This window comes from Mesoplodon bidens (genome assembly GCF_964165515.1).
Source record: "Mesoplodon bidens genome assembly, chromosome: 9".
NCBI lineage: Eukaryota > Metazoa > Chordata > Mammalia > Artiodactyla > Ziphiidae > Mesoplodon > Mesoplodon bidens.
The window spans coordinates 49,811,393-49,823,560 of record NC_138166.1 but is presented as its reverse complement, the minus strand read 5'-3'; the positions used below and the strand labels follow the sequence as shown (position 1 = coordinate 49,823,560).

General features: G+C 35.6%; 1 protein-coding gene across 1 annotated transcript in view; it reads left to right on the top strand.

Moving 5' to 3' along the window:
* The window catches only part of VPS50 (VPS50 subunit of EARP/GARPII complex), a 129,838-nt gene extending 118,812 nt beyond the window's left edge, over positions 1 to 11,026 (top strand). The window contains exons 24-28 of the mRNA XM_081244658.1: positions 750 to 846; positions 1,873 to 2,031; positions 5,309 to 5,430; positions 7,310 to 7,499; positions 10,003 to 11,026. Coding sequence (XP_081100784.1) covers positions 750 to 846; positions 1,873 to 2,031; positions 5,309 to 5,430; positions 7,310 to 7,499; positions 10,003 to 10,122 — 688 coding nt within the window. The 3' untranslated portion in view covers positions 10,123 to 11,026. The remainder of the gene's footprint in view (positions 1 to 749; positions 847 to 1,872; positions 2,032 to 5,308; positions 5,431 to 7,309; positions 7,500 to 10,002) is intronic.
* The last annotated feature ends 1,142 nt before the right edge of the window (positions 11,027 to 12,168 follow it).

The following is a 12,168-nucleotide window of genomic DNA, read 5'->3' as shown; positions in this document are numbered from 1 at the left end:
CATTGAATTACAATTCTAGAGAAACTGTAGTTACATTGTCAGTTTAGTGTTAAATGTAGTCGACCCTTGACATCAGCAGGAGTGCATCCTGACCTTTATAAATCCCCAAGTTCTTTAATAAAATGAGGGCATATAACTTCTTCCATAAAATATGGTCCAGTATAATTTAAGAGTTTTTGTATATAACAAAAAGTAGTGAAAAACAGTATGACTACCCGCAGTCTTCAGCTGAATGATTCCAATTCATGCACGTGTATGTCTCATGTATGCATGTCAAGTTCACGTCTATGTCTCAGGCAAGTTCCACTTTATTTCCTGTTATGAATGTTTGGGTTATTTCTGAGAAGTGTCAGGTGTTAAATCTGTAAATTCATGGGTCTGTTGTGTGTAATTACATGAGAAATCCTTCTAAAAATACTGTTGTATTCTTTCTTCAATCTTTTATGTTATCTGTGCTCATATCTTACATGCAAAGCAGCATAACTGTACACCTTGTGGTAACCAGATTAGCTCCTTTGAAGTCATCCTTCTTTCACATCAGCTCACGTTCAGTGATAACTCAGCATTAATTTTTGTGTGAATTGTAAATGAGTGTGTCAAGTGGCAATGCAAGGTAGTTCTTTAAAGTGGAAAATAATTTTAATTGTTAAACTTTTGCTCAGAGATCTAAAAGATTAGTTACACAAAAAATATTGACAGGCTCTAAATACTGTGTTTTGTTTACATGGTGGGTTATTTATTCCCTTTAGGGTATTCTTGGCTGAACAGTTTGAGTTCCTCCAGCCACATCTGGATGCTGTGATGCCTGCCGTCAAAAAACCCTTTCTTCAGCAGTTTTATTCTCAGGTCAGACATGTCTTATATATCATTTCAACTGTGAGCAAGATAGGACTGTCACATGGTATTTAGGTTATTATTATTTTTTAACTAGTGGTCAGTCTCTCAACCTCAGGAGAGGTGGATTAGAATATTTGTTTATTCATTCATGAATTCCTGTATTAAATAAATACTTATTGAGCACCTCATATAACTTTTAGTCTAGTAAGAGAAAGAGCCAATTAAAACTATATTACAATAAAGTATAGTTAAGGGAAAGAAACAGTGGCAGGGTATTTAACCTTGACTGGAGGCGGAGAGGGGCTATGGTTGGGGGGAGGTTATCTCTAACGGCTGTGTTGAGGAAGTGATGTTTAAACTGGACCAGAGAGAAAGAGGGTGAGAGGAGTATATTTCGACTAAGGTAGTGGCTTATATGAAGACCTACAGATGAGAGAGCACGGTGCCTGTGAGCAGCTAAGGAAAATTCAAATTCTCAGAGCGGGGAAGAGGGCCAGTGATGAGAAAGATGGCCGGAGTGATTAAGCAGAAGTCACGTGACATACAGTGCTCCCAGCCAGGAGCTGGACTTTGTTCCAAGGGTACTGGGAAGCTACTGGAGGATTTGAAAGAGGTGGTGAGTAGCATGGTGAGGTGTGTGTTTTAGAAAGCACTTTGGCGGAAGTGTGAAGAATGGACCTCACATGGCAAACCTAGAGGCAGGAGACTGGTTTAAAGACTTTTAGACTAATGTGGGTGAGAGATGATGGGATCTTGAGGTGCAGTGTGGAAGTGGAAGTGGAAATGGAGAGAAGTGAAAAAATCTGTAGTTTTTTAGTTGAATTGTCAGTGGACTCAAGTTTGTTGAATATCTCAAAATTATGTTTTGAGTCAGACCCTTGCCCATGAGTTAAAGTATTCTCATAATTTATATCTCCAAGTGTATAGTGTTTTATTTTTAGATATGATGTGTACTAGAAACCGGAACAAAATATATTTTAGAAATTTGATACTTTTAGAAAATATTTGGTTTCATTTCTGTAAAATTTATTTCAGACCGTCTCAACAGCCAGTGAACTACGCAAACCAATTTACTGGATTGTAGCTGGTAAAGCCATTGATTATGAACAGATGCTGCTCCTAATGGCTAATGTGAAATGGGATGTAAAAGAAATTATGTCACAGCACAACATATATGTAGATGCACTGTTAAAGGCAAGTATTCTGGGAAACATCTCTGTTAAAGATAATTCTACTAAGGGAATTATTCCTGTAATTGCAATAGCTCCAAAATTGTGAGATTATAGTTTGTACCACATTCTAGCATTCTTGTGCTATTAAAGTCCCTGAGTTGGATTAGGATTTCTTTCCAAATTTTGTGTTCTTTTAGACCCAAGAATACTTTGTAGATTTTTTGGTTTTGCTCAGTAATATCCCATTTTGAATTAGAGTCTGATTAGTGTGTCTTAGCTGGCTTCATATTATGTAATCTCAGTGGCCATGACTGTACTGACGAGGATATTTCTGTTTAATTAGAAGATATTTCTAGAGTTGTGAATATTCATTAGCAAGAGACTACGCCCCTGATTATTCTAAGTTTTTTTTCCAGAAATCACATTACTTTTGCAATGTGTAATGCAAACACCTTTGTGTTCAATGACTTAACGTTTATAAGTTTTCCGGAAAGAATTGTGGTAATTTTTTTTCATTTATGCATCAAGAGATATTTATAAATCACCTGACATATGCCATGTACTGATCTAGGTGCTGGCAATATAGTTGTGAGTTAAGGAACTTATGTGCCATCGAGGAATTTATATGCCAGCGCAGGGACAGCAATAATGAGATACATTAATATATAATACATCAGGTGATGAATAGTCTGGTGAAAAAATAACCAGCAGAAGACAGATAGGGAGTGGCAGGGTGTGGGTTGGAGAGGAATACCATTTATTTACTTATGGTCAGAGAAGGACTCTGATAAAGTGAGAACTGAGGAGAGGCCTGAGGGAGGTGAGGAAATGAACCGTGTGCACGTCTGAGGTGAGGGAAGAGCATCTGAGAAAATGAAAACAGCTTTCAGAAAAATTTTGCTTTTCATATTTGTCAGCGAAAAGAAATTGGCCCTTCTTAGCTCTTGACTTACCTCATTTACACCAACATTCTTACCTGCTTAGTCCAAGGCAGTAGATAATAGGCTGGGACACTTGAGAACCAGTAAACAAAGCCAGAGATCAAAACAGAGATAGCAGCTGAATTTAGCTGGTGTGCCAGCTCCCAGTGATGTCTGGCACCTTTCTGGAGGGCTGGGTTGAGGACTCTCGGGCTATCCCCAGACTCAAGGAACTAAGGGTGCCAGATCAGTTAACAATGTCTAGGTATTAGCATGAGATCTAAGCATGCTCTATAATTGCCACCCTGGAAGAACTTTGATTTCTAGATCACCTAGGAGACTTCAGCTGGAAATTTTAATTTGGAATGTAAAAGATACATGTAATTTATAAATCACACCCCTTCTTTTTTGAACAGTTCTGTTTTTGAAAAGTTGTTTCTGTTTTTTATGACATGCTGATTATGGTACTTATGGGGATACAAGAAAAAAGAAACTCTACCTTCAGTGAATATACATACTAGAAGAGGCTACTTGCTTCAGTTATTCTTAATTCCAAGAAACATTAATATTACAAGAAAGAACCAGTGTTATTCAGATTATTAACCTGAACCCAAGTTTCAGCAGTTTAAGACTTTCTCTCATAAAGAAACTTTTATGGGACTTCCCTGGTGGCGCAGTGGTTGAGAATCCGCCTGCCAATGCAGGGGACACGGGTTCGAGCCCTGGTCCGGGAAGATCCCACATACCGCAGAGCAGCTAAGCCCATGCACCACAACTACTGAGCCTGTGCTCTAGAGCCCACGTGCCACAACTACTGAAGCCCGTGCGCCTAGAGCCTGTGCTCCGCAACAAGAGAAGCCGCTGCAATGAGAAGCCCGCGCACCGCAACAAAGAGTAGCCCCTGCTCGCCACAACTAGAGAAAGCCTGCGCACAGCAAAGAAGACCCAACGCAGCCAAAAATAAATAAATAAATTTATTAAAAAAAGAAAAGAAACTTTTATGATAACTTTTGTTCTGTTACTTTTCCAAGTCCAAACCTTTAGGTAAAAGCAGTCTGCAAAAGAATCTGTCCCAAAAGAATCATAAGTAAAATGAAATAGTTTTATTATTCATTTAACAATAAGCATTCTTGAACATTGGATTTAGCAATGAGTAGAATGGCATTTCATATAGTAAGCCTATAAATTTATCTTTAAAATATTAATGAAAAGTATTGAATTATGACTCTTGAAATCTAAAGCAGAGTTTAGTGTAGTGAAGTATAAATAGAGTAGCAAATACTGTTTTGCTAGATTCATGAAATGAAAAAGAGGAAGAGCAATTACTTATTTACTTTGATTTTCAAAGGTAAGCTTAGTGGACTGAAGACCTACTTCTTTCTGATAAATGATTAAAAGCAGTTAACTGTCAAAAATCATTAAAATAGTGTGATTTAGGAAGCAGCTAGAGATAACACAACGATCATGTGGTAGCTTGATTAGTGATGATCAGATTTTTTTCCACCTGTGTGTTATTTGAACACATGTCAGTCTTGACTTGGTACACATTGTGTAGTTTCTCTATTGAGGAAACTAAAGAAAAATATCATTTTAAGGCTTGTTAAAGTTATTTGAACTGTATTGTCGAGAAAGGATCAACAGCATTTACTTTTGTAAATGAACATATTTAGATGATAATAGTCTAAAGAAATCAGAAATAAATTTACTGAAGGGTGAACCATCTGCTGCTTTCATGTAGCTGTTGAAATTTTCTAAATTAGTTACATATATTTTATTTTTAGTAGAGTGGTATCACAAAAGGTACTAATAAGTAATAAAAATGTTCAATTTTTCAATAGGTAATGAGATAATGTATATTATGGAGTTTTTTTGGTGCTAAAGATTTACAACTATTACATGACTTTTGAATCATTCAGTATGTAATAATTTATTTACTTTAAAAGAATGTTTAGGAAAGAGAATAATTTATCAGATTGCTCTGTAAGGTGTACAGCTACAAATTACAAATAGTTCACTCTGAGGTGAAAGCTCATTAAAACGCTTTTTTAAAATCTGGGTTTCTTAAAGATATTTTAAAGACATACTGACAGTCATAGAAAAATTTGAGATGTAGAAACACTTGAACATTGTTTAATCAGTTAATGACACTTATTTCCTTTGAGATGAAATGTAGTGTACTCTGTATTACAACATGATTTATTCAATTTGATATACTTAAAAAAACACTTCACACTAAGTCCAAATTATCTTTGGCATTATCTCTCTTTGTTTTACTTGATTTCATTCTGAGCGTTTTAAAATCTTTTTTGCCTCTAAGATGGGAAAGCAATGTAACATTATAATTATATTCACATATGGCCATGATTTTTGTCTTCTTAGGAATTTGAGCAGTTTAACACGAGGTTAAATGAAGTTTCTAAGAGAGTTCGGATACCCTTGCCCGTGTCTAATATACTTTGGGAACATTGTATACGTCTGGCTAATAGAACAATTGTGGAAGGGTAAGTTTTTCATGAAAGCATTATCTGATTCTCCAGTGATAAATCATAATATATGAATAACATTATATGTTATCACTAATGGATGCAGAGAATTGGTAGAGATGGTGATAAATAGTGATAAATAACAGACAGTCTCATAGTAATTCAGGTTTAACTTTGGAATGTAATTAGAAAAGAGACCTTAAACGCCACTGTGTCACTTTTTTTTCTTGCTGGTGACTTAGAATCAGCTAGTAAAGGAGTGAGGAATGCAGCATCTAATGGTTATCTGAAAATTAAACTAGTAATAATTATTATTACCTAATACAATTATTACAATGTTGATATACATAGTATTCATTGAGTGCTATTTGTCATTTACTGAACCAAGCCCTTCACAGGATTCTATCCTAACATAAACTCTCTTTGGTGGTAGTATTCTCTCTGTTTTGTCAACAGAGAGATAGCCTAGCCTCAGAAACTCAAGGCTAAAGGGGTTAAGTAACTTGTCCAAGATCACACAGTTTTTAAATGCAGAGAAGGCTTATGAACTCCTCATTTTCTAATGGCAAAATCAGTCCTCATAACCACTATATCACTGTTAATGTCATTATTATATCATTTTAAACCGTATCAATCTTTCATATGTTGAGTTTACAGATCAAAAGTAATTTTCCCACTTACTCAGAGACCATGCTTACTCTGCCTGTAACATCTAGAATACAAATAAGAATCAGTAATACTGATATTTAATATATCCCTGGAAAGCAAACTGCTATTTCAAAGACCATTCACAGTGATCTAGAATTGCACATCAGTTGAATTTTCACACTATCACTTATCTGATTTCTCATCGGTTCTTATTTGTTATAAAAAAAGAATGTGTTTGAAAGTGGAAGTGACGGTGACAAGCTGACAACAGCCTTGGCATTTTGTATAATACACCATCCAGTCTGTTAGGGTTAGGGGTTAGGGTTGGGGTTAGGGTTAGGGTTAGGGTTGAAACCAGCAGTGCTGTAAATCCCAAAATGGCTCTCCGTCAACAATCATGACTGGATTGTACTGTTAACAAATTTATTTAGTAGTAGAAAAGTGAATAACAAATGTTATATTTGTGTATAAAACACTTCTTATTTTTTTTAAAAAAAGCTTGGTCACTTTAAATAATATAAACTAGTTTTCTTGCAGATTTCCTTAGGGGAAGTACCTCATTTCCTAGTGTTGAATTCTCCACATTTTGTATGATTGAAGGAATGAGACACTGATTTATGAATAATAAAATGTACTGTTAGGGTTAACATATTTATTCTTATTACTAGTCCATCTTAGAACAGTTTTTTAGTAGTGTGGGGTCTCAGAATAAGTCTATAAAGTGTTATTTTATGAAAAATATGTACTTTCTATGCTTATATGCTTACATGTTTCTTAGGTTTGCTGAATGTTTATGGGAGAGTTATTTCATTTGTTTTCTTTGCATTGAGTAGTTAAAATATTGAACAGTTTTATGAAGCTAAGATTACTTGGGAATATTCATAGCTGAGTTTTATAAATAATTCTTGGCAGCCAGATTAACTGGAATACCAGTTAAATACCAGTTTAACATTCTTACAGGTGATTATGTTAATTGAGTAGGCAGAACTATGGTCTGTAGAGCAGGAAGAAACCTTAGAAGTTATTTGATCTTTTTGCTTTGAAAATGAGGAAACTGAGGCCCAGATAGGTAAAATGACTGCTTAGTCACAGGGCTGGAACACAGCCCAGTCCTTCTGACTCAAGGCTCATGTGCTCTTTTTTCTCATAGAATCTCACCAAATGTGGATTAGAGAAAAGTTTAAGTACCTAAAGGTTTCTTTTTCTAACCATCCCATCATTTATGTTTTTTTATTCTTGTGTGTCTTAGATATGCCAACGTCAAGAAGTGTAGTAATGAGGGTCGTGCCTTGATGCAATTGGATTTTCAACAGTTTTTAATGAAACTTGAAAAACTAACAGATATTAGACCGATTCCAGATAAAGAATTTGTGGAAACCTATATTAAAGCCTACTATCTAACTGAGAATGACATGGAACGCTGGATCAAAGAGCATAGGGTGAGAGCTGGGAAACAGTCAATTAAGTTTTTATTCCTTATCCATTGTGCTGTTCTTGTATATTATATAATTCAAAATCATATGGGTGAAATAGAAACATTTGCTTTTTTAGCATGAACTACTTATGCCAGTTCTTTACCATCTTCACACTGTTTATGCAATGCCCTTTGCCTAATCAAATCCTTTTGAGACTTTGTGAACTGTAGCAGTCAGTAATTATCTGGAAAGACAGCCAGAGTCTGAACTTTAGCTGTGTTTATCCTACATCTGTGTTGTAGGAGAAGGCTGAAATTGGTTAACATCAGGACAAATTGAATATAGCAACATTGAAATGATTCACAAGCTAAAGTCTGTTATATAACTTAAACCTTCTTGTAGCCCTGAACAATGAATGGGTGATGGCCGGAACACACTGACATGTAATAGTGATGATTGGTATATTAATATTTAAATAGCTAAATTTAACCTCATCCTACATTAGATTTTACCTTAAGTATAGATGAGATTATTTTTCTTTTGTGTGAATATATAGGTAAGTAGAGAAAAATACTACTTATAACAAGTGTTATTGTGGTTGCTGAATTTTTTTGACACAGTTCAACTCAACATATATCACCAGAGAATGCTCAATACAGGGAGCTTTTTGGTACGATTGTTATTACATATCATTTGTCTAGATAGGCAGTATGTGAAGACAGATTTAATGAAAATATGAGAAGTGTTCAAATTATCACCAAATCTTATTCCATCAATGACTCTAGTGTTCACATTTATTAATACTGTAAACATCGTGGGTAAAAGCTAAGTAAATTTTTATTTCATTTGACTGGGTAAGGAAGTAAGGAATTATTTATATTTACATTATCAGGCTCATCCTTTCTAGTTTCAACACTCTAGAAAAATGAAATGAGTTTTAGTCTGCCATTAGCTGAACTTTGTGTAAATGTGCCCACTGTAGGGCTGAGAGCAAAGTAGAAATGTACATGTTATTTTCAGTGATTTAATCAATACACCAGAATTGAGAAAAATGTCACCACTTTTTGTCCCATTGACCTCCGTCATTTGAGAACCAAAATGCTAAACCAGATGCAGATGAACTGCTGATGTTGCTAGAATCCATTTAATAAAATAAGCTGTAAACACTTTGGGGTTGGTACTGAGGAAGGGGTTTGGGGTAAAAGGACAAGTAGCTGAAGAGAAAAAGCACAGCTTGTAGAGGTCCATTATTTGATGTAAGAACGATGCCCATTTTAGGGTTTCTTCTTTTAATATAGTGGACTAAAATTTTTAGTAATCGTATTTTGGAAAAGCTTTAACTAACTGATATTTGTAATACAGTGAAAATTTCCCAGCAGCCCGGATTGTCCTGTTTTCCGAGAACTTTCCACAATGTCTAGTGCAGTGCTTGGGTGGTACTTTCTAAATGTTGAGTGATTACTTGAGAGAATTTATGAGGTGTTTACAGGTGCTCTCAGAGATCAGATACACAAACTGAGCAGTTTGCTGAAGTTTTAAGATGAACTCTTTCTCATGTTTTGAAATTGCACTGTCTTTATTGGTTACCTCCAATGAAGACATGTTCTTTTCTTATTAGATGATAGTACACAACTCTTTCCCAAGCTGAACTCTTACTGTTCATCCTCCAGAACCAAATGAAGATATAAAACTTTCCGATGAGCTCCTATTCATGCTCATCCTAACAACTTATCTGAAATTCAGGAACTAAATTGATTTGTACAGCAAAATAATACTTACATAGTTGACCCTTGAACAACATGGATTTGAACTGTACAGGTTCACTTATATGCAAATCTTTTCAATAGTAAATACTATAGTACTACATGATCCTCAGTTGGTTGAATCCTCGAATATAGAGGAACCTTGGATGAGGAGGGCTAACTATAATTATGTGCAGGTTTTCCACTGCATGGAGGGTCAGCACCCCTAATCCCTGCATTGTTCAAGGGTCAACTGTTGTCTTAATTTTACTTTCTAGCTACCAATTATAATAAGAGGGTTTAAAAACCAGTAACTTTTTGTCCTTTGTTACCTTATTCATTTGTTATATCTCAGAAGAGTTGTTCTGTGGTTGGAGATTTTTTTCTCTTACCTAAAATGTTTGCAAAAGGTACAGTGCTAGAAACTGCTTACTTAGTGGCATTTAAAAATTTTGTAATGTCAGTGTATTTTGATAACCTAATAACAAAGACTGTCATAGAAAGAAGCATAGTGTGTGATCTTAATTGGTATGTTATGTGCCATATTAAAAAGATTCTAGTGCTTCCTGTTTCAAGTGTGTACTATAGGTATCCTTATTCCCCACTATTACAGCTCTATAAACAGTGTGTCTTCCATGTCTTGACTACAGTTTCCACTGCTTTACACTGATTTCTAGTGCTCAGTAACTATCCACTGAGACCTGAATATCTATCTGCCTGTTTTTTGCATTGATCACATACATGTGTTTTAGTGTACTAAATTTGAATCTTCTTTTTTCGAGCAGGAGTATTCAACGAAGCAGCTGACCAATCTGGTAAATGTTTGTCTGGGATCCCATATCAATAAGAAAGCAAGACAAAAACTTCTCTCAGCTATAGATGATATAGACAGACCCAAAAGATAATGAACACAGTCCTTTTTCCTCAATGACATTGATCTTCTCTCAACATACATGACATGAAAGCCAATTTTTCATGCACTCCTGACAACTGTCTTAAAAAAACTTTGTGCATGTTCTTTCCAACTGGAAAGTGGAAAACATTGGAGTTTGTGTGGTGTTCTCAAATGATTTTTATATGCCCCGATTGCTTCTCTTCAATTTTTAGTTTCATTTGTTGTATTTCTTTCTTGAAATGATATTGCCTCATCATAACTATTGTTATGTGACTACAGTTATACCTTTTACTGAAGAATGTACTATAAATATATGATTAGAAAGAACAGTGACAATACATTCGTGGGCAGTTTTGGAGAATGAATTTATGTTGGCATTTTTCTACCCTCTGAATTTGGTTCTTAATAAGCATAATATGAGAGTATTAATGTATAGTAGTATCTCCTAATTATGAGCACTGCATGACAATTGAAAAGTACATGTAAGCAAAATAGTTGAAAAATCAGTTTGCTGTCTGTGTTTCTAAATGTGAAAGTTTGTGTTAGGGTTAATTTGGTTGTGAGAGTGATCATAAATGATGAAGATTAATAAATATTATACTCTAACATGATCAGCCTATGTGAGACTGCATTTTGGTATTTTTCCACAGCAGGCAGATTTCATGAAACTATAATGGGATTTTTTTAGTGTGTTCTAATTTTAATGGTCTTGTATCCTGAAACCAATGGTGAAAGGTAATTTCATTGGGTAAACCTCTTCAGTGCCTGAGCAGCATGCAGAATGGTTATGGTAGGATTTCCTTCCTTTCTCCCTCCCTTGCTTCCTGCCTCCCTTGCTTCCTCCCTCCCTCCCTCCCTTCCTTTTTAAATAATGGGATATTTTTCCCTGTAAGCTTTACTGTCTTTGAATTTAACTTTTCTCTTAGAACAGCAAAACCTGGCTTAGCTGACTCAGGGAAAGAATTGCCAGTTAGTTAAGCATAAGTACAGGGTCATATGTTCACCATTCTTAAATGTCTGCTTTGTATCACAGATACGTGAGTTTAACCAGTGATAAACTTCGGAACTCAGTCTTTAGTGACTGTGTACTGTTACTCTAAACTTTGCTTTGAAGCCAGGGATATTCTACCAACAAATATGACATAAAAATCAATTTCCCTTGTGCTCCTGCCAACTGTCTGATAAGGAATTTTTTGCATGTTCTTTCTGACTGGGGAGAAGCTTGTGTGTTGGTCCGGGATTACTGGCATGACCTGTAACATCAATAGCTCACAATCCTGAAACATCTCATGAGAAACTGGCCTTGTGTACTGTGAGTCTTCAAGAGCTGAGGTGCTGAAGTGAAGGGCAAAGTGTGACATGTGATCAAGCACAGAGGTGACAAGGAGATGATTGCCACTCAGTGTCCATTGGTCGCTGCAGGTACCCATAACCGGCACAAGATAACGTGAAACACTTTTTGAGACTGTGTCTGTGTGAGGGGTGTTAGTTTGCATCTGTGTGATGAGTTTTTTGTTTTCAGTCTCTCGCTTCCCTGTTCATTTGCTGCCAATTTAATATTGACAGTAAATCTTCCTTCTTGTGAAAAGGTATGAATTTGGTGCCATTGTGATCTACTTGTGGAACTAGACTGTGTACTTGTAAGGTAGGTCCTGCTGGTAGCCATTATCTATTTGCAGCCACTTGAAGAAAACAAACATGAGATAAGCTTGGTCCTTGTGTTTCAATGCCATATTCAGCTGGGCACATAAGGAGCTTATCAATCTCATTTCTTAGTTGATTAGGAGCTGCTTATTTCTTATTTTTCACATAGATTTCATAGTTGGCTTTCTTTAATTTCTACTTTAGTTCACTCTGGATAGTAGGAACAGCAGTTTTCTGCCTGGTAGGGTATTTTCCTGGGTGATAACAATTGATACAGAGAATTACTTATCTTGTTAGAGACTCAACCGTGCAGTTGGAGAGACCTTTTAGCTTAACCATACTTTGCTTTCCCCATCTTCAAAATAAAAATCTTTCTGATACTTTTTGGAAAAGGTTTTTTGTTTGTGTTTTC